Below are 27,321 nucleotides of genomic sequence, written 5' to 3'. Positions count from 1 at the left end.
CATTTATCATTTGGGGTCTAATTAACAGAACATTCAAGATGAAGAAGGTAATTTAGTTTTTTATAGTTTCATAAAGGTGGATTGTTTTGTCCAGTAAACGTTTGAAACTATCACAGATTAGACAGTAAACCTTTATTGACAGACTACACCCATGCCTATCGAGACCGGCGAAGGTATGTGCTGCATGTTTCACATGTTTTTTCTTCAATACAGTACTTAAATAATGTATAGCAGATAGCTGACTATATTTTTCCTGCATTCCAATTCAAAAAAATGTAATTTAGTTGGGTTTTTTTACTGTATGTCAGTCAAAAAACAGATATTCTTAAAAAAAATCTGCTTTTAACAGAAATCTTTGTTGTTTTTTTTTCTCCCCATACCATTGCGCTGATTTAGGGTGTACAAGATAGCTTAAGTCATTTTTTCCATTTTTAGTTTAAAATCTATCTCTAAACAAACTTCCCAAGATTCTTTTTACTATAAATTAGAATAATAATGTATCCTCTTTTCAAACACATTTTATTTATTTATTTATTTATTTATTTATTTATTTATTTAACTTCTATCAAATACTTTTAATTCACTGATGTTTTTCACATACACACTGATTAAGTCAATATAGGACAACCTCAATTTTCAGTTGATGACATATGAAAAATAACACAACCATTTAAAATGTAGGCTATGTCAGAATGCCTGTCTGCATGCCAGTAAAAGAAAGATATGATCGGTTTCACAACAATTCAAGTCTAAATACAAAATTTATCAACCTATCCTCCATACCCTAATGCACTGTATAGTATATTTTATATTCATTCTGAAATAGCTGTTTAAAACGAGAAAATATTAGTTGTCTCATTCGCTGGCTTGACTTCGTTATCTGCAGCTATCTTTATTTACATAGGATGTTTGACACGAGCAGAAAATTACACTTGCACCACAACAAAAATGGATTTGACAGCTGTATTTTGTGTGCTTGTTTTTCTAGGAATTGTCAGATTTTTAAGCCGATCTGATCCACCAAAACTAAATGGAGTTTATTCACAACCAAACAAATGGTTCTGGGTAAAATTTATGTTGTTTAAAGTCTTATTATGGTTAAGAAAACGTGAACAACACAAGAAAGTGACTGGAGAAAACGCCGGAATGGGCAGAAAATCGAGAAATTCTCCAGAGGAAATGGACAGAGTACAGGCTTTGCCAAAGGAACATCCAAAGGTGCTTTTTTATAGATGTTTTAAAGAAATCGGCCCAAGCTAACCGAAGCTATACATAGCTTTCATCAAAATAAGGTTAAAATCTAGGACGGTGATAATGTAAAGTTACATCTGAAGTATTTTATCCTACTTTCATAATGGAAATATTTGATCTTACATCAAAAATCGGCTGACACATGGTGAATCTTTGTCTCATTCTTAGCCAGAATGACAGACGAATCTATATGAATGAGATGTTATACATGTATTAACTATTTATATAGACTCACTGACTGTTTCTTGCATTTTTTTACAGCATTTGGCAAATAGTAGGTCTACATGATAGCCGCATGAATTGATATATATATTTTTCAGATCCCTTAATTATCGTATTTATAAAGAAGATTTTGTTTTCGAAAAGTATTTCAGTATTTTTCCATCGGTACTGTCTAATACTCTCTATAAATTTAGATGCACGAATCTCACAGTAGAACTACCAAAAAGGAAGATTTGTAAAACTAGACAGAAATCTTAAACTTGTAATTTATGGAATCAAAATACTTTAGGTGACGAATTTCATTATCTTTTAAAGTTTAATCATTTCTCAGTTGAAAGAAAAAATATTTAAAGGAGAACTATTATAAAAATCCAAATGTTTTCAAACTTCCCAAACGAAGCAGTTTGATAAAATTGTCATATTTCTGTAAACACTTCATGTCGGTATGGAAATACAATGTATGAAATATTCTCATTCTCCATTTATAACATATATGGGCCGTTCCATAACAAAACATGTATAAGTGACAAAAACTCAAAACTGAGATGACAAAATATTCACTAAGAACATTCTTCTACCGTTCGAAGAAATTATCTTCACTATTTCAATACTAAGTCTACAGTACTTTAAGGTAAGTCACCCAACGCATTTAGAGACGTGATGTAAAGACGGTCAGCATTAATTCTCATACATTAACAATTTAAGTGTACGCACGCCTTGAATTTACACTATTGAACTTATGTAAAACCTAACCCTATCCTTTCGTCAGTATATTGTACAGCATCTTATTTGGCGATTTAATGTTGGCGACGTCGGGAAAGCAGTATGGCGTCGTCGTGCATAGAATGTATACTTTGCAAATTGTGTTTATATCACTAACCTAACTATTTGAAGACCGTACTAACGTGTATTTTGGTTTTATCTTTATACCTCTGTATTTTCATGGTGCATGGGTGTTTTGGAATTTGGGTGGCCATTACTTAGTACACAAGTAATATTTATTTGTAAAATTTCATAGAATTTGACTTGTCTTAGATAGCTGAATTACACTTTATATCAATCAAGTGTCTACGTGGACACATTAAAAAAAAGATATTTTTCTAGTATTTTAAACCACTTAGCCTATAAATTATACAGGTATTCTCATGGAATATTCTGTACCATAAAACTTGAATACCATGTCATTGTATTACTCATTTTCCTTTAGGCCATTTTGCCATCCTTATTATTTTGTTGTTTTCGTATGCCCTTATTATCCTTGACTTTATCAATAAACTTGAAACTTAACTTTGGACAATGCAGCTGGTATGACATGTATCGTTTTGAAATGTAGTTTTAATATTAATTTTTCATATATAATAACTTTCTAATTTGATAATAATTCTTTACATCCTATTTGGACTGGTGGGTAAATATATACTTCAGGCGGTAGATGCTGTGTACCTCACGGGAAGTAATAAGAAAGGACAGTTTCTGGTCACGGCAACTGCGAGGCGCCATAATAACCATGTGCAGACCATTGTTTTTCTACGGGTAGGTTCCATTAGCAACATTTTAACCAAGTTTTACCAGAGATCATGCGGAATATTATTTTACGTATGTATGTCATGCATGGCAAAAGGTTAGGAAACTGTTAAAAATACCAGAAAGGCACAATATGCATGTGACCATGTTGACGGACCGACACATGACTTGGTAACTTGGATCTTATAAAGGGTATATCCTAATTTAAAACATGAGCAAATACTACATACAACTCGTTTAAATGGGTCAACCGTGTTGTTGTACTTATAGAATAGACTGGCCCGGTTTATAGGCTAGTCAGGGCTACGGATGTGTATTGTTTCTTGCCATCGAACTATTTCTATAAAATGCTTCTTCCCCTTGTAAGGTGTTATACTTATGTTATTTTCAAGGTTAAAGTTTTTCGGCAACCTTTGTTTTTCTGCCATATCTTTGTTACTATTGCTTATATCTTACTGTAACTTCACATAAACATTGCCCATCATACAAACAAGGTATATGCAGGGGCTGGGCCCGTTATACCCAAAGTTAAGGTCACCAAGGTGTTATACTTGGAATTACGTTCATGTTAGATTTTTCGAAAGCTTCGTTTATAGACATATTTTGGTACTTTAAATGATGATGACTTGAAATTAAAAAATATTTCTTTATAATCATCATCTGCATGTGTGGTATGTGTCCCCACAACTCTAATTGTATTTTTGACAGAATTATGCCCCTTTCATACTTCAAGTTTTTTTTTTTGGCAATCTTCGCTTTCTGGATTTTTTAGAACAATTTAAGGTAATGACTTGAAACTTGAAATGTATTTTTATCATCATTATCTGGTATAATAATAAATAAAATAAATAAATAAAATACAATAAAGATAAATGTAAAATAAACAGAAATTTAATTTGATTCCATCAAAATAAAGAATGTCTGTACCCCTTCCACACTTGACCTTTAACCCCTCTGTGTAGTAGGGTCTTTTTATAATCTTGGTGTATCTTCGTTTTAAAGCAGAGGTCTCTTTTGAGACATGAATTCACTTTACTGTCAAATCGCCGAATAGTGGAGCGCGCTGTCTTACGGACAACTCTTGTTTTTTTTTGTACTCATGCTTATAATAACGCGCTTCTCTCATTTGAAAATACAGCTACCTGATTTAGGATTTCTCGAACTTCCGTCCATGCCCGATACCTCCCTACACGGAACCATGGATAACGAGTATGCTGCTGGTGGGCTGCATATCCGGATGGTTGAACCGATGAAGAAATGGGGTATACAGTTTGAGGGGAAACTAAGGTAAGCTTAGATAGATAGATAGATTTATTCGTGTAAATATATACATCACATTGACACAATTATCACATACATTGAATTTATACAGCACATAATATATTAACACGGCTTTGATATCACAGATATTATTGGTGACTAGTGCACAATTATGACATATATAAAAACACAGGATAACCCGTAAAAGCCTTGCGGCTTATTTCCAACAGGGTCCTTGAAAATATTGTCATAATGGACAAGAGTATTTAAATGATTTAAATAATAGTAATAGATACAGTTTATGCAGAGTAAGTGCACAATTATGTTGTCAGCTTAAGTACATAGGCCTAATTACATAAAGTAAATAAAATTTTCAAATAAGTCCAGTGGTGTTCAAAGATAATCCGTCATAGATCTATTGTAAAGCAAAATTGGATTTGCCTGTATTGGAAAATAAACAGTGTAGATTGTATTGAGGTCAACTGCCACATTATCATTAACAAACTTTATTAGTATCCGCAGGTCCGATGACGTCTTCAGTCTGTGTTTACGATCTTTTCGCAGTTCATATGTGATAGGCCGTTATACTCAACCTTTTTGACTTGATAATGTGTTGCTTGTGACCGCATCGTTTAATGCTATGCTAGGTCTTTTTATAATCTTGGTGTATCTTCGTTTTAAAGCAGAGGTCTCTTTTGAGACATGAATTCACTTTACTGTCAAATCGCGTGCTACTGGTCTAGGAAACAAACACTAAAATTATTTGATTGTCAGATCTAATATACCACAGTTGAGATATAATTTACTGGTATCATCTCTGTTTTTTTCCCACAGACAAGTATCCACTGGGAAGTTGTTGGATGTAAAGTTTGATCTCACGTGGAAAGCGTGCACCAAGTACTTCGATTTCGATACTGACCTCCATCTCGACGTTTTATGCGACGCTATCGCACGTGAAAGTTGGTCTCGACAGTTCTTTGACACTTTAAAAACGTAAGTAGTTTATACTATACAAATGAGAGTGTTAACCTCAAGACGATTTCGATACGTCTACATTGATGCCTACTTTTCATGTAGTAAATAATTCAAACTCGTTCATCCATAAATTCTGGCTATCAAGGAATTTTCCAAGTCTCGTCCCGGAAACACATGCACAAAATATCAGATTTTAGTCAAATTCATGTTATCTGGATGTAGAATGCTCGGTCCCTGTGAATTGGAGATAAAAATCTTTCATCTGTAGTTTAATACAAGGATAAACGTCAGCTAAAATTTCAAAGTTCATAAAAGTAAATCGAAGGATTCAAAACACATTTTTAGAAGACAAATTCGGTTTCACGAATGCATTATGCACGTGTATATGTCAGGTTTGAAGTAGTCTTTCCTTCTTCTGTCGTCCGATGATAATGTGCATATTTTATCATGTCTTTCTTGAAGTACAGTTCATGCTATACACTTTTTAAATGAGAATGACTTAATGTAACAACAGTTCATGTAATCGCAGTCTTTTGAGCTAGCTATCTGAATACCATTAGGTATATAGCACAAGTCTTACACTCTTCTTTTTTTGATGTATATGCTTCATTGAAAACCATACGTCTGTGTTTGTTTGTACTTCATTTATGTTTCACACGACATATTTGGTTTCCCATGGGAAGTGTTAGCACTCCACTTCTCACTGCTTTAAAAATGTAATGAAATAAAAATAAAAAGTATGAAATAAATCATATAACCAAATCCTGTAATCTGACGCATAAGAATCTTTGTGTTTAATCTGCAGAAGTCCTTGCTGTTTTTGCTACTTACTTACTTGCGTGGCAAAAATATATTGGCGGCCAATAGGTTGAAGATGCCATTTACTCGCGAAGAACGGGTTTATACTGGTGAAGAATCAAGGAACACCTGATAGGTTGACTGACCAATGTATATAGCTAGAAATAACGCACATTTCACGATCAGCATTTAATCAAAAAATCATAATTTCACATTATTTCTATATCATGAAGAAATTATGTATTTTCTAAAGTCATCTGTTTATTGATTTTTCCAGAATACACCAGACCCATTATGAGCAGTTTGGGGACACCACTGGTACCGTGGATATTCAGGGACATGGTTCAGTGCACATTGATATACGAGGAGTCCGCGACCACTCATATGGTATGTACAAGGATCGGTTTTAACACTGAAGGAAGTGACCTTATTCATGTTGTTTTATATAGAACTTAGTTCCTTCTCAGAACTTGATTATGTAGAGGATATTTTTTGTCTCATTATACAAAGATCTATCGCGCGTGAACACTTAAGATGTGTTCACGCTTAAGATGTGTTGTGATTTTAAATGTGCAACAGGCTCATTTACATTTTTCTTCATGTCTTTTCAATTGATAACTTGATTTCAAATATTTTCTTGTTCAGTGTCAGTGAGAAATAATAATATGCTGTTTTAAAAAAACAAAAACAAAAAAAAAACAACAACAAAATTACCATATATTTCATTCATCAATTTCAACAATTATTTATTAAATTGTATTTGATAAAAGCTTTTGGTCCAGGTCAGGGTCGTCTTAACTCACTGCAGTTTTTATATTCTGACTAATTTATTCACCTTATTGAACATTTCATTGTTTCAAATTATTAGCTACACTATTACTGAAAACTAATTGCAGTCCATTATGCTTTTCTCTTACAATACATTGTACATATTTTGTACCAGTTTTTAAATGATTAAAGAATGCACAATACTGCTGTTCTAGAATCAAATGTACTGAATTGAAAATTAGTTTAATATCTTACATACCTTTTTTGTGGTAATACATTGTGAAGGAACATTTATATCAAAATAATTCGATGCTTCGATACCCTTTATTAACTGTTTTGTTTTGTTTAAGGTAATATTCGTAATTGGTGCCAGCTTCACCGGTATTGCATCCAGTATGCCAGTTTTCCTGATGGAACCAACCTGTGTATATCAGCCATCTCTATGCCCGCTACTACATCCAGGTATACATTTACCTTAGATTGATATTTTCTACATGTGTGAAACATTGCAACAAGGTACTTGTTTCATTTGGGGTAACTTTACCTCTTACCCATACTTCTTCGTTATCAAGTTAAGATATCTCAAAAATTCAAAATGGTCCTACTACCGCTCTTAGAGACCTTTAATATAATTTGTGTAATTGGTAGAGACAACAGTAAGTAAATAAATTCGACTTGCAGTGGCATTAGGTAAATGTTGAAATAGTCGACTTCTTTAAAGTTTATGCAAACGGGCGCACACGGGGTTGTCATAATATTTCAAGGCTTATAACCATAACGTCTCACTAAAAGTTATTTATTTTCAGATTACACTGCGGTTTTATATTTTATCCATCTGGGGAAATGGACCCTGTTTCTTGGCATGATTTAGAGTTTCATCTTTTAGGGGATGATGGGACACCATCAACCAATTTTACTGTCAATTTTAAAGCAGGTACCCGATTTTTGTTATAGGTGTAGATCTGTGTACTTAACATTTTTTCATGAATTTCAACATGTTTGTATTCAGCTTAAGGCTTTGAATGTCATGTTAACGATTTTAATTATTTTTTTTTTACTTTTTCCGCTTTTAACAGACATGTACTTTGGATCCAGAAATCAGGGGAGATAATTACATAGCAACTATAGACATTGTTCTTTTGTATGTATCTGTCATGCGACTCGACAGCACAGGCAATGCAGAACAGTATCACGCCATTGTAATATAGGTGAACATAAATTAGTAAAATTTTAATTTTTTAACCACATTTATAGCAAGATGCTGTAACTTAGAGGGAATCTCACCTTGGATGAGTCCGGATTTGACATATTTGCAAATAACAAGTGGTTTTTCAACATTTCTTACTTGTGCATCGTATTAACGTTTAAATGATGTCCAAACCCATCACATGTACCCAATAGAAAAATGATCATTTATAGAAATGACCCCCTTATTTTTCTTCATGCAGGTGGAAAATTGAGGACACTTAAAGTTGAGGTTATAGAAACAAGACAGTTTTACATTGGAGATGGTAGGGATGCTAAAATCTACGAGAGATATGCCCGCTATTTCTTAGATGGAATGGAAGGATATGGACTCAGTGAATGGGAATACTGGTAAAGTGTTCATTTCGTTCATTTTAAATCGTAATACACAGTGCTACAATCATAGTACGCAGTGCTACATCATCGTAGTACACGGTGCTACATCATTGTAGTACCAATGCTAATTAATAGTAGTACACGGTGCTACATCATTGTAGTACACGGTGCTAATTAATAGTAGTACACAGTGCTATTTAATCGTAGTACACGGTGCTATTTAATCATAGTACACGGTGCAACATCATCGTAGTACACAGTGCTCCTTGATCGTAATACACCGTGCTACATCATCATAGTACACGGTGCTACATCATCGTAGTACACGGTGCTATCTAATCGTAGTACACGGTGCTACATCATCGTAGTACACGGTGCTATTTAATCGTAGTACACAGTGCTACATAATCGTAGTACACGGTGCTATTTAATCGTAGTACACGGTGCTACATCATCGTAGTACACGGTGCTATTTAATCATAGTACACGGTGCTACATCATCGTAGTACACGGTACTACTTAATTGTAGTACACGGTGCTACATCATCGTAATACACGGTGCTCCTTAATCGTAGTACACAGTGTTACATCATCGTAGTACACGGTGCTACATCATCGTAGTACACAGTGTTACATCATCGTAGTGCATAGAGCTACTACTAATTACTGCCATATCGAAGTACACGGTGAAACATGATCATAGTACACAGTGCTACAAGATAATAGCACTCAGTGCTACATGAATGTACATTACAGCACTACAAGATTGTACTATACAGTGCTACATTATCATAATACACAGTGCTACCTGGTTATGCTACATGATGTTAGTACACAGGATTAAGATTCACAGATGTACATGTTCATGCTACATGATCAGAGGGCAGCACTTCATGGCTGTTTTAAATGACCTCAGTACATAGTGCTACATGATTGTGTCACATGTTTTAGATCACATCAAATACATTAGGACAGTGTTTTTCCATTAGAGAGCAAATGGCTGTGTTTATGGATGACACTCGTCGTATCCAAGGCGAAAATACCAACATCTTGCTTATCACATGTACAATAGTTAGCACAATTTATCTTACATTTTATAAGTATGAAATGCCCTGATTGTGTCTATATGTGTTATGTATTGAAGCGCTTAGATTAATCTTACTGAAATGGTTTTTAAAATATTACCAAGAGATATACAGGCCTGAGGGTTCAGACTCATTCAGTTAGAATAGCTCGACTGGTCCCAAGTACCCATGATATTAAGATAAGGATTTTTCTTATAAGAGACTGGTGACTACACTTGTAATATATTGTTGTTCCGTTTCAGCAATACTGATGGTACAGAACCACAGAACAGTATGGGATTAAATTACTGATTGTATAACCTGCACGTGACATGTGCACGTGAAATATATACTTATCTGTGATGCATCAAGAACTAAGCCAGTATTAGTGTTATACATTGATTAGTGAATCATGACATTAGCATTTAGCCTGCAAGGATGGGACTTACTTGTTAATTGTGAGCTGCGACAGAAATACATTAGAAGCGAGCCTGTTAAAGATACCCATTCAAATTTGGGATTAAAACTTTTCATACTACATTTGATATAAAATGTAAATCTGGAAAAATAACTAATCAAGTTAAAACTGTATGTTGAATGTTGAACTTCTTTTTCATTTCTGAAGAGTGGAAGTCAATATTTTTCCTTTTGAATCATTGTTCATGCATATCACAGATATCCATAGTATAAAACTTCTAAGTTATTTCATTTATAGTTCTAAGGAGAAACTCTCAAGCAAACAGTGATATATTGAATCTATATTTGTTTATTGTATCGGCCCGACAGGTATCAAGACCTCACTGCTATTTGTCGGAAACAGTATCGGACCGATGTAATGCCAACTTTGCAAAACTGTATCGGTCCGATGTTGAAATTTTAAGCCATATATTTTCGATGTTGTCCAGGTATATCATTCTTGTTGGAGTTAACGAATCACATCCTTTTAAACAGGAAAAACTTTGTTCTGCCACAAACTTGCCATTGTTACAGGAAGACTTGAAGCGGACACAATGAGATTTTAGCAGGAATAAGAGAAATCAGAGTTTCTAGAATTAAATTTTCATTAGTGATACAATGATTTTGGGCGGGGTGGGGGTTGGGGTGGGGTGGGGGTGGTTCACATTGTCCCATAGATGATGTGAAAGCACTTAATCACAAATAAGATAAAATTTTCAGTTACTTATGGGGTTTCCTACGAAATGTATAAACTTCTTAAACAACGCCAAACCAAACAAAACTTACCAAAGGAACATCCAGGGTAGTTTTGTTTTGTGATTTCGCACTTGTCGTGAAGGGTTGGGCAATTATCCCAAGGTTCCCAAGCAAAGAATCTTGCTCCGATAGTTATATATGTATATAGACATCATACTTGTGTTCTCGCCATGTTGTTCAGTGATCCGCAGTGTGCAACTATGTGTACTAAATTCTTGAAAGGGTTTAATGTAATTGTTTATAAGAGATTTTGCCCAACCCATTTACTTTTGTTTTGTTTTATTTTTTGTACCTATTTGTATGTTTATATAGGCAATAAAATATGGTTAAAATAATTAATGTACCTGTATACTAAATTGCTTGACTGGAATGATAATGGAGTGTTTCCCTACCTGTATCAGCAGTAGGAAAAGTGACAGGTGAGGCTTTAACAGCTTTTGCTGACCCCGCTTGCGGTGAGCGAGAAATAGTCGTCCAAATGACTGTTCGGTATTCGGCGTTAGCGCATGGACGCGCAATAATTGTGACATGCAGAAACAATCTTGTTTATATTTGCCTTTGAATGTTCACCTCAAAAAGAAGGAATATCGTGCGTAAACCTCGGATTTCAATAGCAATGGTCAAGGTCATACATAAGGGTCAATGGTCATTTCAGAGCGTTCTTGTTTTTATCGTCTGCTAAGGAGGCGGAGTATCGCGCGCAAACCCCAGACCCCTTCCTCTAAGGTCAAGGGCACATAGATTTTAGAGCTTGGGCGGGCCATAACTTTGACATGCAATTGACTGAAATGTTCGAGTCATTGAGGTGGTAAGTCAACAAATAAATGGCTCGACATTGTTGCTCTTTTGGCTTCAACATTTTAGAGAAGTGAACTTATATCATATACAGACTGAACTAAATGGTCGGTACATGACCCCTGTTGTTTTGGGGGTTAGAATGCACAATGACCTTGAAACTGAAAACATAATCTGCTCGATAACTACATAACGCTTGTGCCTACTCGCAAAATTTCGTAGGATAGTTGCCTGTGGTTAGTAAATTGCCCATTTTGTTATGGTGGCTAGTAGGTCAAACGTCTAGGTCACAGTGACCCAGACTGAAAACAATTTCTGCTATATACTAGTAATTAAAGAAAGCTTTGGTAGTTAGTCATAGGATGGTTTCCTGTTGGCGTTAGATAGTTGTATGAGTTCATTCGGTCAAAGGCGCAGGCCGCACTATACAAAATAACATACCTTATAGTGTAACTTAAACTTTTAGCACTGTTGTCCTTCAGAGCCAAAGCATGTAATATATTTCAGTTAAATAGACAATATTGATAGACATCAATGGGAGGAAATACCGTGCACAAGAACTTTTTATTAAATCATTTTTAATCTCCAATTTTGCAGACAGTTTTCATAAGACAGTTAAATTACAGTTGTTAAGTCTTGTATTGTCTACAAGTGGCAGGGAGCGGGGACACCAATATCCTATGAACACACATCTAGTTTTTATTATGATAATCAAATTATCGAGTTTCTCTTTGTGAAAATAATTTGTATATTGTTTTCAATGTTATGCTAGATAATGTGTATTTCTTGGTTATCGGCATACGGCTGGTATTCTCCCGATAGCCTGATATAGCGATATATATCGTCAATTTTAAACAGTATAACTTTTATCTTACATGTACCTGCGAATTCAACAATATTTATGACATTCGCTCGTCTACAAAGATTTATGTTTTGTATCATTTTATAGTTTTGTCAATGTGAAGAGTACTTGTATACGCGTTTATAACATAACCTTGTCTAGGATATTAGAAAATTAGAAATAGTGTTTTTTCCTAACCTAGAATAGAATACAGACTTAAAAAGACAACGATACAATAGTGGAAAATGTACAGACAGTTTATGACAAGAGTCCATCGGACAGCAGACCTGCAAACGGAATGGATACAACGAAAAGGGAAATTACAGAATTAGTATTACAGCTTTTCACTGAGATATATCAAAACTAGAAATTATGGATAATAAACCCGGAAAAAGTGACAATATACGGGCAAAAGACAGTGACTCTCCCACTAAGATGCTTCAGACCGCTTATGATGCAATGAAACGGGAGAGACCATGGGACATCAGATCTGTTAACAATATGTATACAACCGCGAAGGAGAAATACATGATAGAACTTATCAAGGACGGACATGAGTTTTCAGATGAAACCATTAACCACGTTGTTGGTCGCTGTTACAAGTTTCACAAATTTGATGATGGAAAGCATGTATGTTGGTTTGGCTTTATACTAACTAGAATTGAATTTCGAGTCGTATGCTGTAGGTATGAATCAATTCGTAAACTTAATAAACGCTTGATATGTCATAATGGAGCTATTTATTACCCTGTCGATATCCTATCAAATCCATTTGACGATTGGCAACCAGAGGAAGCCAAAATAAAACCCGAAATTCAAAACGTGTACACCATGATAAAAGAGAAATGGCAAGATCATTGGTATGAAGATGAATTACACAAGTATACTCTGAAACATTTGATCAATATGATTGAAACTGGAGAGCAGCTGTCTGAAGATATGAAAAGACATGTTGTAGACGGATGTGACAGAGACCACCACAGACTTGATGTCAATTACCACTGTTATTCTGGATTTCTTCTAAGACCGAACCAGATTGCTGATACCGCTTGCTTCAGTTTTCTTGATGGAATGCTTAGTTATGTCATGAATCCGGAATCCCAAGATCACACAGGTGTAATAAGAATTCCAGTTCCTGAATTGAGATTCCGAAATTACCAAACTGCACAACATGTCACATTTGAAAACATTAGAACATGTTCGCAAAATGTAAATAAGATTTGTGACAAAATCATACACAGAGATCTCATTTGTCCGAAGTTTGCAGACAAAATCAAGTTAACATGGCAAGAAAGTTATTTGATAGAACTCTTGCTGTTAGGAGAAGATATTCCGAATGAAATTATATCTCATGTGTTAGATGGTTGTTATACATACTGTCATCATCTTACAGAAAATTATGCTTGTTGTAGAGGATGCATTCTGCATCGAGATATATATTTCCAGCATAGAAAGTGCATATCCAACCATAGAATAAACCAAGACCTGAGGTGCTATAGGGGCCGTATATATCACCATTGCGCGGACATGCCTAAAGGGTCTTTTAAGTTAATGTCAAGGGACTGGTCACGACACTCTTGGCCTGAAAGAACCAGTGAAACATGTGACGGCCATTTCCGAGAGAATGTAGGTAAAGTGATACGTGACAGAGCTCAAGTTGTACCTCCTGCCCCGCCCCCGCGAGATCATCTCGACCAGCAGCCTGTGCGACAACCTGATGCAGCTGCTATACAACCGAATCCTGCTGCAGCAAACGTAAGACAGAATGATGATGCAATAGATGATGGAGCTGAAATTGAAGTCGTGGCACCAAATGTAAATAGGCATCCAAATGCAGCACCACCTGCACAAGAGGTTGATATATAAAAATATTATGATCTATTGATTCTATGAAAAAATTATCGAACATATCTGACATATACTTAAATGCATTTGGAATTACGTTCAAAACAATTGTTATGACTAATACTTGTCCTCCTGGCGAGATTCTATGTGGCAAAAATCCACTGAGCCGAATACAAAATTCCGGATCTAATTACTGTTATTATGACCCTTTTATTATATACATCTATCATTTTGTTTGTTGTTTTGTTATTGAACGAAATCTTCAATGTTTATCGATATTAAAACGGCACTAAGTCAAGTGAAGTTTGATGTGCACTATTTATGGACTGTTTAAAGACATACCACGACCTAGTGACCTACTTTTTTACCCACAAAAACTTCATGAAAATCATTCTTGAAATACAGGTAAATTACAGCTATACAAGTTTTCAGGTTGACACTTTAGGCCATTCCTGAATAAATGTGTTTTGACAACTTCATCTGCAAACTTATTCAGTCAATCTCTTTTTAGTATAGTTTCAAAAACATAGATGAATAACTATCTTACTCTGTAGAAACAAAATGTGATTGAAATTTCACTAAAGACACTGATTTATGTACATATTGCTACAGTTATTCAATAAAATGTTAAGACATTACACACATTGTCTTGGCCTAATATATGTCACTGTCAATTTGTAACTAGATACTTGTTATTTCTCATTTTCTTCATGCAAAGCATGTATAATTACCATCATGGAAACACAGAAGAATACAGTTATTTTGAAGTGCCTCTTTAAGTGTATACATATTAATGAAAGTAGTACGGCAACATACGAATGTTTTTCTGCCTGTTTGTATCACACTGGATAACCGGCTATCCTGACGCCCGCTGGAATGTAACCCAGCTGGAAATATAACCCAGCTGTAAATCGGTTGGTAAAGTTTTTCATTTATTTCTATTAAAATGAAGCCAATTCTTGCAAATCAACTTGATAGTTTTGTCAAGGAATGACCATGGCTTACATTTACAATTTCTGGGCCAAATACGATCGTTACGTTTTGGGATATTCGCTAACAATTTCTTCAGTTTGAAAAAAATCGAGCAAAAATCCGTTTTGCGCAAATTGTTTTGTTTATGAACAGCCTGTGAAAACTTTTATCATCTGATTTAACAGATATGTCCTTTCGGAACACCTGTGTAAAGTTTCCGGGTTCTACGTTATTCCTGAAAAAGTATATTAGCCGTTAAATAGGCATGGTCGAGAAAAAAAGACTGTCGAAAACGGCCGCTAGTGCTGTCGTTGAACTCGGATGTTAACATTTATAGGCTATCCATTAACTCCGATGATTTTGAATACTTTTGTATGTAAAACGTATTACTGGCAGTGATTTGACGGAAACGTAATTATTTTTTAAAATGGCGCTTTCATTTCAAGAGGCTTTAGGACTATATTCCTTCACACCCGGGCTGAATTTTAACCTAGTTCACGCGTTCTTGCCATTTTTCCACCATGCGAAAGCCAACCATATAATTTTTGCAGTTACACCGAAGCAATATAGTACATATTGCCATTTTGTCAGCTTTGATCCGGGCTACTACAGGAAGTAATTTCACCTCGGGTTTTGCAAGTGCAGATGATTGCTTCTGGTCGTCAGTCCTTTGAATTTCGTTTGAAGAATTCAGTATCTTTAATGAATCTCAAATGCCAGTTCTTGTTTTGAAAAGTGTTCTTAGTGTGGTGCTTGATAGTTGTATAATCTTATTTGCTCATACATAATTATTTAATTGCTCCTAATGTAAATCTGCCATTTTGTTTTATTCATATATACCTTTTCAACAAATACCAGTTTATTCATGGTCTAAAACTGCAAGTTGTTGATGTATAAAGGTAAACGATTGAAAACGATTGTTTCAGATCTAAATAAGCAGAACTTTGCAAAATGTCACATGACTGTTAATCAGTTATTTCTTAACATGGCAGCCACATGTAGCTTTAATTAACATATAACAGTTTCAGTTTCAGTTTATTGGCAATCAGCAATACATTTGCCTTTGGCCGTTTACAAATATAAACAAGAGCTGTCGAATGACAGCGCGCTCGACTATTCGAAGAATTGATTGAAGAATGGGGTCAAAATATTTCCATAGATTTTCAGACTAAACAAAAAAATGGATTAAACAAAAAATGTTCCTGTATTTGTGGATTTCGATTAGTCTTGCACTAAATGGCAATGTGTGACCATGATGGCAAATATGTTAAGTTATATGTTAGGCAAAACATGGACTTATATGAAAAATTTAACTTATCTCCAAGTCCAAAAGGGGCCATAATTCAGTCAAAATAGTTGACAGAGTTATGTACTCTTGCCTACAGATGGAAATCATGTTGATAAACTAGTGTTAAAAGTTTCAAAGCCACAGTTCAAATAGTTTTGACAAAACGCTGACTTGTAGGAAAAACTGAACAAATTTGAAAGTCCAAAAAGGGCCATAATTCAGTCAAAATAGTTGTCAGAGTTATGTACTCTTGCCTAGAGATGGAAATCATAATAAAAACAAGTGTTTAAAGTTTAAAAGACATATGTCAAATAGTCTTGACAAAACATGGACATATACAAAACAGAACCAGTTTCCAAGTTCAAAAAGGGCCATAATTCAGCCAAAAAAGAGGAGAGAGTTACGTACTCTTGCCTATTGATAGAGACTATTATACTGAACAAGATATAAAAGTTTCAAAGCCATATGTCAAACACTTTACACAAAATATAAACTGGTACGAAAAACTTAACCAAGATTTCTAAGTCAAAAGGGGCCATAATTCAGTCAAAATGCTTGATGGAGTTATGTACTCTTGCCTACAACTGGATATTGTGATGGTAAACAAGTGTTGAAAGTTTCAAAGCTTTATCTCAAAAGACTTTGTCAAAATGTGGACTGGTACGAAAAACTTAACCAGGATTTCTAAGTCAAAAAGGGGCCATAATTCAGTCAAAATGCTTGATGGAGTTATGTACTCTTGCCTACAACTAGAGATGGTGATGGTAAACAAGTGCTGAAAGTTTCAAAGCTTTATCTCAAAAGCCTTTGTCAAAATATGAACTGGTACGAAAAACTTAACCAAGATTTCTAAGTCAAAAGGGGCCATAATTCAGTCAAAATGCTTGACAGAGTTATGTACTCTTGCCTATAACTGGACATGGTGATGGTAAACAAGTGTTGAAAGTTTCAAAGCTTTATCTCAAAAGACTTTGTCAAAATATGAACTGGTACGAAAAACTTAACCAAGATTTCTAAGTCAAAAGGGGCCATAATTCAGTCAAAATGCTTGACAGAGTTATGTACTCTTGCCTATAACTGGACATGATGATGGTAAACAAGTGTTGAAAGTTTCAAAGCTTTATCTCAATAGACTTTGTCAAAATGTGGACTGGTACGAAAACCTTAACCAGGGTGTGACGCCGACGCCGACGCCGTGGTGAGTAGGATAGCTCTACTTATTCTTCGAATAGTCGAGCTAAAAGCTTATGGCAAAGACAATCATACACGAGAAAGTGAACATATATACAGAAGACAAAGAACAAAACAGAATAATTGTATTCGATCAGAAGACAAGTAGATTTTCAAGAGTATTCTTTCTTACAGTAAATGCTTCTTTAATATATTTTGCAAGACTATATATACATTTTTTACTACTGGATGACATTAGTGTATTAAACTTCTGCACAGTAGGCCATAAGCATCGGCTCAGGTATTTGGATCTTATGCAACTATAACGTGGACAACATAATATGAAATGGTATTCTGACTCGATGACATTTTGATTGCATAATTTACATAATCTGTTATTCCTTTCTACATTAACATATCTTCCTAGCTCTATCTCTAAATTATGTGAGCATAATCGTAAACTAGTCATTTGTTTCCTTAGGTTGTCATTTGATATGACATCTAAATACTTTTCAAAACAAAATGCAGTTTTATATTTACAATAACTATCTAATTTTGAAATGGCAGTAACATTTACACTCCACTCTTGGACAAATTGGTCCCTTATTCTTGTTTTTAACAAATTATAATAATTTACACTGGTATCAAAGAATAATCTGATATTCGAATATCCGAGGTGATCTATGATAGAATTCATTCTGCGAGCCCAACAAGCAGTATTAACATTATTACATAAATCATTATACATGTAAATAGGTAATTCGTTATTTTTCATAATTTTTAACCAGAACTTAACAGCTTTTTCCTTACAAATAACTGATAAAGGCACGCGTCCAAGTTCGCCACATACAGCATAGGTAGGGGTTTGCCTTTTAACACCCAGTATATATTTACAAAAACGAATGTGTAATTTATCTACCTCTTTGTAATTATAAACACCCCATACTTCGCATCCATATGTTAAAATAGGAACAATCATAGAATCAAATAAAGATAACTTTGTTCTAATATCAAGACTAACATTATCAAAAACATTTAAGAGATTATTATATGCTCTAAGGGCTTGATCATGTAGTGCTTTAACAGCATTTACCATGCTACCAGTGTAGGTGAATTTAATTCCAAGATGTACAAAATTATCAACAATTTCAATTCTTTCATTATCTATATAAAAGTCAGGATAAACATTTTGTTTCCTTTTCTCAAACACACATATTTTCGTTTTACTAACATTGATTTTTAAGCCCCATTTTACAGAGTAATGATGTATAGCATCTATTTGTGACTGCAGACTATTTTGATCAGTAGTGAACAATACTATGTCATCAGCAAATAAGATCATGTACATAGACAATAGTTCAAAATCTTTTTCAGTTAATGCATCAACATTAATATTTTCAGCAATATCATTTATAAAGAGTATAAAGAGCAAGGGAGATAAGGGCTCACCCTGTTTCAAACCGATAGTTACATTGAAGAAGTCAGAAATATTCATATTACTTGACATTTTTACACAGGCTTGAACATTACAATATATACATTTTAGCATGTTAGTCATTTTACAGCTTATACCTGATTGTACCAATTTAGTCCATAAAGCATCTCTGTTAACTGTATCAAATCATAACAAGGTAGATCTGAACTCTTCTTTGCTTGTTTACGATCTTGCCAGGAAGGTCTAATATGTATCAGTTGTTCCAGATCTTACACAGTCGGCTATCAAATAAAACCACACGAAAATAAAAGTTCTACTATACGACACAATAGACAAGACACTGCGGGCGGACGGACGGACGGACGAAAGGAACAAAGCAGCTTCTAGACTCTAAACCAAAAGGACAATGATAATGAAATCAACCAGAATTACTCGACATGACAATAAGGACCATACATAAGTATATACAAACTGTTTACTGACTGCAAGTATACACATTTTACGCAAATGAAAGATGAAAGAAATCGCAGAAACACAGACAGACTAAACAGATACAAAATATACATAAAGAAGAGACACAACGGGGCATATAACAAGTCTACAAGACAGTTTTTTACTTTTATACAGCTGTATTCTCGATAGCCGACAGATGACTTCAACGACTGCCTATTTCAATTACAGCGGCCGTTTTCGACAGTCTTTTTTCTCTCGACCATGCCTATTTAACGGCTATTATACTTTTTTAAGAATAACGTATAACCCGGAAACTTCACACAGGTGTTCCGAAAGGACACATCTGTTAAACCAGATGACAAAAGTTTTCACAGGTTGTTCATAAACAAAACAATTTGTGCAAAACTTTGGATTTTTGCTGGATTTTTCAAACTGAAGAAATTGTTAGCGAATATCTCAAAACGTAACGATCGTATTTGGCCCAGAAATTGTAAATATAAGCCATGGTCATTCCTTGACAAAATTGTCAAGTTGATTTGCAAGAATTGGCTTCGTTTTAATAGAAATAAATGAAAAACTTTACCTACCGATTTACAGCTGGATTACATTTCCAGCTGGGTTACATTTCCAGCGGGCGTCAGGATAGCCGGTTATCCAGTGTGGCTTTTCTAATCAGGAAATTATGCATAGCATCTAAGTGGACAGCTTCTTTATCTGCAATCTGACTAAAGTACATCTCCTATTACGCTACGCATAGGTTCTAAGAACGACCTATTCATAGCCTCGTTCTGACGACCCTTTCGCTAGCCAATCAGAGCTTAACTTACAACATTTTGCAAATCTACCTGTAGCCTTGACTTTTCATATTTAGAATTCTTATGTCGTAATGTGTCAGATACCCGGTTAGCTCAATCGGTAGGCCACTTGCTTTATACGCGAGAGGTCCCGGGTTCGAGCCCTGGAATGACTGCAAATTTTTCTTACTCTTTGACATTCGAACAAGTTGTCTGATTGGTTAAAATAAAAATAGCAATACTGGAAATCCAAAATATACAGAAGACGTATGTGAATGGGTCGTTCTCAGATCTTCGTTTAGAAGATCAAGTACTTAAGGACTATGCTATTTCGACAATGCAAAATTCGTATGTAAAACTGAGATTGTCGTAACAACGCGAGAAATGCACGGGGATCAAAAAGAAACTAATAATTATAAGAAAATGTATCTCCGAATAAATTATAAAGTATCAATGACACTCAAAAACATGTCCCAACAGTGCACTAGAAGAAAATGCATAGACATTTTCGGGGTAAGTATTTGGTACCGTAAGTCTGTCATATATATACAATATATATATTCTTCAATCAATGATATGTCAGTGTAAATGAGCTGAGCGTTAGCTTTCTAAGAAAACGCCGTTAAACTATGTTACACGAATCACACGTGCACCGCTCTTTTACAAAACTGTGTCCGCCATGTTTTCTTCAGTGAACGAAATAAAAAGAGTATTTTACCTTAGATTTCCTTATTGTAGAGTACGATTGACTTTCTAATCTAAATAAAACATCGCTTTTTTATAACATCCCACTGTCCGATCTTTCTGATCACTTAACGATCACTCACAATTACAAAATAAAACCAACGTGTCATCAAAATTATCACTTTACACGGCTTCATGGACATCACGGCCTACTCACATTAAATTTGTAATCATGCGCCAACCAAACAAATGATGAAAGATCTGTACTTTTTCAAAGACATGTTTTATTTCCTGTAATTTTCTGATATTCTAACCTTCAAACAACCGAATTGTATGCACAGAAATAACGAAACATTTATGCAATATAGCTTTTAGTATAAATTTTGGATCTATCTTTTTCCAGCCCAACAACAGACATGTATATGTCACAAACCCGGTCTGTCCTCGAAATCAGTGTCAAAGGTTACTAGAACATAAATACAATAAATAAACAACCGCTTACTATGTTCTTGTAAGTCCTGTAAGATGAAACGGCTCGTGTTTATGCATTCATATATATTCCGTATCGGGAACATTGACAATCACAAGTCGATCCTTACCACGAACATGAAAACAGTTACTTTTATGCCTTTGTTTACATTTCAAAAGTAACTATTCACATATACGTTCAAGAACGTAAATTTCGTGCTTTCCGACCCACATGGTGTGTAAACTTCTGTATTTAAAAGTATGGTGTATTCGGCAAACCATTTGTAACTTCCGACGTGGTAAATGTCATTGTCAGTTATGTTTACAAAATTTAATTGAATATTTATGTTTTATACTTGCAAAAGAAAAACTGATGGTCATGGTCGCTGGCTTCGAATTCCTCGCCCATCACTGACGTGGGATAAAAACCCACTTGAGTTGTGAAACTTTTCACGTACTTGAGGTGTGAAACTTTTCACGTAAGGAAGCCATCCAACTGAGGTTAGTGTCTCGATCTAGGTACTAGTCTGAGCCTCAAAAAATGTCTGGAGGGACCCCTGGAGCCTTTCATCACCAACAAAACCTGGGAAAAGTTCATTGTGTCGTTTCGGTGTTTAACTCACAATCAAACAAAATAAACATTGTTCCCGTTTTTGTTTGTTTGTTTTATATAAATGAATATGCAAAAAGGGTTTGTTTGTTTCAGTGTAACGTCAAAATATAATATTACAATTATATATCAACAGTGAACGCCACATGCATTATTTGTTCACGAGGGGTTATGCTTTAATCTTACAGGTAAAACAAATATATTCCTATTGTATAAAGGGTTAAGGTAAATATATATGTATATGTGTGTGTACTCGTGGAATTAAATGTTAAGTGTAAAAAGTATATATTCACAGTTCAAATCATCCATGCTAAATAATAAGTACGATATGTTTGCTTTCTCATTGTCTAACATGTTCGAAATGATTTATTCGATTTTTAGCTCGACTATTCGAAGAATAGTCTAGCTATTCTACTCACCCTGGCGTCGGCGTCGGCGTCGGCGTCGGCGTCGGCGTCGGCGTCACACCTTGGTTAAGTTTTTGCATGCAAGTACATACAGCTATCATTTAAAGGCATATAGCTTTGAAACTTATTTATTCTTTTTCTAGGTCAATTACCAACCTCACTGGGTCAAGTTCCATAACTCTAACATGTATTTTGAGCAATTATGCCCCCTTTTGGACTTAGAAAATTCTGGTTAAAGTTTTACATGCAAGTTACTATCTCCAAAACTAATGCAGATATTGAATTGAAACTTCACATGTGTCTTCGGGGTTATAAAACTAGTTGATAGCACCAAGTCCCATAACTCTGACCTTCATTTTGGCCAAATTATGCCCCCTTTTGGACTTAGAAAATTCTGGTTAAAGTTTTGCGTGCAAGTACATACAGCTATTACTAAAAGGCATATAGATTTGAAACTTATTTTTTCTTTTTCTAGATCAATTACCTACCTCACTGGGTCAAGTCCCATAACTCTGGCATGTATTTTGGCCAAATTATGCCCCCTTTTGGACTTAGAAAATTCTGGTTAAAGTTTTGCGTGCAAGTACATACAGCTATTACTAAAAGGCATATAGATTTGAAACTTATTTTTTCTTTTTCTAGATCAATTACCTACCTCACTGGGTCAAGTCCCATAACTCTGGCATGTATTTTGGCCAAATTATGCCCCTTTTGGACTTAGAAAATTCTGGTTAAAGTTTTGCGTGCAAGTACATACAGCTATTACTAAAAGGCATATAGATTTGGAACTTATTTATTCTTTTTCTAGATCAATTACCTACCTCACTGGGTCAAGTTCCATAACTCTTAACATGTATTTTGAGCAAATTATGCCCCTTTTGGACTTAGAAAATTCTGGTTAAAGTTTTACATGCAAGTTACTATCCCCAAAACTAATGCAGATATTGAATTGAAACTTAACATGTTTCTTCGGGGTTATAAAACTAGTTGATAGCATCAAGTCCCATAACTCTGATATGTCCCCTTTTGAACTTAAAACTCTTTTGATATTTAACATTTTGGGTAATAATTTCCAGCTTCTGTGACAATATTTCGAATAGTCGAGCTTGGCTGTCTTATGGACAGCTCTTGTTATCATAGAGTTCTAGTTTATTTTTCACCTTAAATTAAAGCAAACATGTTCAATATAATTTTAAACAAACTCTGAAGTTTAGTAGGTTGTAGCATTCTCTAGGTCAATGGTATTTTTATTACCTTCTGTAGTCAGTAATTATCTATTGTGAAAAAAAACTCTTTTTAACCAAAGTGGAAAAATTCAGGTACTTGAAAATGCAGCTGTCTAAAGTTAGAATTCTCGATGTCATTTGTCAGACATACCTTGTAAATAAATAATATTATTACAAAATTAATACTGCTATTTCTTTTGTTGCACTTTGCGGATTTATGATAAAGTTATTTATGTGCATCTGTTCACAACGAAGCACTGACCCTGAGGACTATGTATGGGAAAATATAAGAGTGAACTAAGTGTTGACTGAAAAAGGGCAACATTTATTTTGCCGAACAATACCTTAACAAATATATATTTTCACATATCTGGGCGAAAAATACCGCTTAACAAATATATATTTTCACATATCTGGGCGAAAAATACCGCCATTGCAAAACAATACATTAAAAAAATATATATATTTTCACATGTCTGGGCAGAAAATACCGCCGAAAAATACCTTAAGAAATTTATATTTTCACATATCTGGGCGAAACATACCGTCCTTAACAAATAGATATGTTCTCATATCTGAATGGAGTTACAGTCCAATACCATAAAAAATATATATATTCACATATTAGGGCGAATATAACCGCCGAAAGCATATCAAGAAATGTAGATGAATTTGCATATTAAGAGAAATCTTTCAAAATTAGAAAATTGTCACTTGAAAGAGGAGGCGGAATGGCATGTGGTGGTAAGATAAAACCAGAAATTAGCCAAAATAAAATTAAAGAAAGAAGCGTGCTATTCACTCTTAAATGCTGACGAAGAAGGAAGATGCTGTTTCACGATTGGTTCAACGGTATAAAAGGAATTCATTGATTGGCTTTTACCGTAGTATATAAATTAACATATTTCAGAATAGGACCGATTTGCTCCAAATGTACAACAATGACATAAATATTTTTATCTACCTATAAAATTCATATATATCTGAGCAGTACAATTCCTGTAAATGAGCACTACGTAAGCGCTCAGGCCCCTCTCGCACACCATACCTATAGTTCGGACTTCTTTTATGTGTAAAGGCATGTGCACAAAAATGACAAATTTTGCCAACACCTGGTAAATTGTAATGTGTTTTTTAGAAAAGTAATAAACGGAAATAGAAAAATAGCTCTCAGCTCATTTACACGGATAGTTTAGCTTTATTATGTATGTTATAGTTTTTCGCAGTTATGCACGATGACATAGAATACTTACCCCGAAAATTGTGACACGAACATACTGATAACTTTTCCCACTTTACTTTTTAAATTAAAGTAAGAGTTCAGCACTTCATGGTTTTGATGTATTGTCACATTGGAATAACGTTTGTTTTACAGTAACTTCGAAATTAATCAGAAATAATATCATGTACCCCACCCACCTATTCATAATTTCAAAAGAGCATAGGCCTTAAGTCAGATTGCTTTATCTGTTATTAACATGAAATTAAAAGCCTTATGGAAAGTTTAAGGAAGTGCGGCTTATAAATATTATGACCTATTGTACGTTTATGCTTACCAAACAACAACTGCAATATATAATAAGACAAAAACCTTAAGACAAACTTGTTAAATAGTCACTTTTCATAAGGAAATATCTCTAATGATCTTGACGAATGAACTTCTATTGAGCGCTTCATAAAAATCAATCATAAGGATTCACGGATCAATATGGGATAAAACTTTTATTTAAAATGAGGTCTTTGCATCGATCGTTTGTCTTCAAAAATACAATGTAGTATTAAGTAGGTTTACGCTTTCCAAATTCATACTGATAAAAAACAACATTACACAGGGTATCTCTTAAAATTGGAAGTGTCGATCGTTATAAACATGGAAATGGCAGTCACAAAATCAAAGAAATTCCAGTCTTTATCACGAATTGTATAAATAGGTACTGGATACCGGATTATACTTTCAAAACTTTTTCAAATGTGTTGCCGACTGATAGAAACTCAACTCGATTTCATTGCTTTGCCTCCTGTATACCAGTTCAAATTGAAAGGGGAAGCTACATTTCTGTGATCAACTTGTCTCGACAGTTTTCAACAATTTAAAAGTACTAAACTTAAATGTTCCAAAATGTTCAAAACGACATAAACTACGAATAGACTCATTTCTATTGAAATACAACGTTTTATTATTTTCAATATTTCGTTAAGGTGACATAGTAACCTCTTTATTCAATTTGTTTCATCCATGATTACATATTAATGTGGAGGCTACTGTTATAAGTGTATAAGGAGCATGGTTCCAGGTAGATATTATGAAATACGAAATACGCAAGGTACTCGTTTGCTAGTCATTGTAAGTAAAAATAATAAGTGAGTCGGTACGTTTTATGTTTAGTGCATTTATAAAAGGTTCTGCAGTTAACCTAACCGGTGTTCATGGATTCCGTACCGGTACAATACTGTTCTCTGCAAGTAATGATTTTAGACATTATATGTTTTGTCAAATCGTACATATGCGCTCTAACTATTGAGCTAAGCGGGAAGGGCGAGGGGGGAGGGGGGGGGGGGGGGGGGCTGGAGCAGGGCTCTAAACACAATAAAAGAAGAAAAACATACTATTGTTATCAAATGAAACTGAAATGACTACCCAATGATACGCAAGTACATAACGACATCTATAGGAAGTGCCTTGGAAATTATAAAGCGCATTCAAGCAAAATAATAGCGAACGCGGTTTAATGAGTCTTTTCATTAGAAGTAATGTTATGTGCAACATCCCCTCCTTCCCGCATGGCGCCGATTCTATTATTGTAATGATAACATTAAATTGACACCATTATACCAAAGGACTAGAAAATATTACAACAAGAAGGATAATATAATAAATATGCTTCAATGTTGTGAAAAATAAACATGAAATACGTGCAAAAAATATCGTATTTAATCAATGAACTGTATTTTTAAATACTGAATAAAATTTCTGTTTTTTGTTGGTTTTTCGTCACACCGACACACAATTTCAACTTACAGCTTTTGATGACGGTTGGAGACATCAGGTACTAATTCTGAACATTATTATAAGAATATTTCATTGGCTGAATGTGTGGATTAAAATATCTGGCTTGAGGGTGACTATTTAGGTGGTCACAAGGCTCTGTCGAATAGGTATATTTACAATCTGTCTGTCCCTCAGTGACGGAAACTCTACTTGGGCAAAAAGACATGCCCGTACAATGTAAACTATGTTAAAGTTGCACTATAATAAACTACCTTAGTTCCTTTTACGTTTACTTTCAACAGTAATGATTTTAACAACTCTTTATGTTTTACAACCACTTACAAGTCTAAGAGGAACTGTTTTGGACGTTTCTGTCGTGAGTTTGACATATACTAGTAGTACGTACATGATCGGCAGAACGGTTTTGATAGAGTAGGTATCTGAGACAGCATAAATCTCCCCGCCGTATTACATACCCCGGGAAGCATGCAGCTTTATACGAAGTGTATGTATGCTAAGTTCGCATTAAACTTCAATTCGTAAATACGGAAAAAACAGACAAGAACGACAAACTGTCTCACAACATGCCCGTCAAACAATGGTACTGAAAACACCTTTTTTGGTAAATAAAGGAACTTAACTACAAAACAATGCCAGTAGGCAGTCTGACAAGTTAATGATCTATTAAG

The 27,321-nt window shown here is 34.6% G+C and overlaps 2 protein-coding genes across 2 annotated transcripts in view; one reads left to right on the top strand and one right to left on the bottom strand.

The window, feature by feature from the left end:
• The window catches only part of LOC123552342 (uncharacterized), a 469,144-nt gene that overhangs the window by 361,093 nt on the left and 80,730 nt on the right, over positions 1-27,321 (bottom strand). The window lies entirely within an intron of this gene.
• On the top strand, positions 927-10,990 carry LOC123552343 (uncharacterized). Its single transcript, XM_045341931.2, has 9 exons — positions 927-1,218; positions 2,899-3,006; positions 4,136-4,284; positions 5,092-5,250; positions 6,308-6,417; positions 7,149-7,260; positions 7,605-7,732; positions 8,247-8,394; positions 9,707-10,990. The coding sequence occupies exons 1-9, from the start codon at positions 949-951 to the stop codon at positions 9,753-9,755; spliced, it is 1,233 nt and encodes a 410-aa protein (XP_045197866.2). The 5' UTR covers positions 927-948; the 3' UTR covers positions 9,756-10,990.

This window comes from Mercenaria mercenaria, chromosome 4 (assembly GCF_021730395.1).
Source record: "Mercenaria mercenaria strain notata chromosome 4, MADL_Memer_1, whole genome shotgun sequence".
Lineage (NCBI taxonomy): Eukaryota > Metazoa > Mollusca > Bivalvia > Venerida > Veneridae > Mercenaria > Mercenaria mercenaria.
Note: the sequence above shows the minus strand (reverse complement) of the source record. Positions and strands in the feature narration are given on the sequence as shown.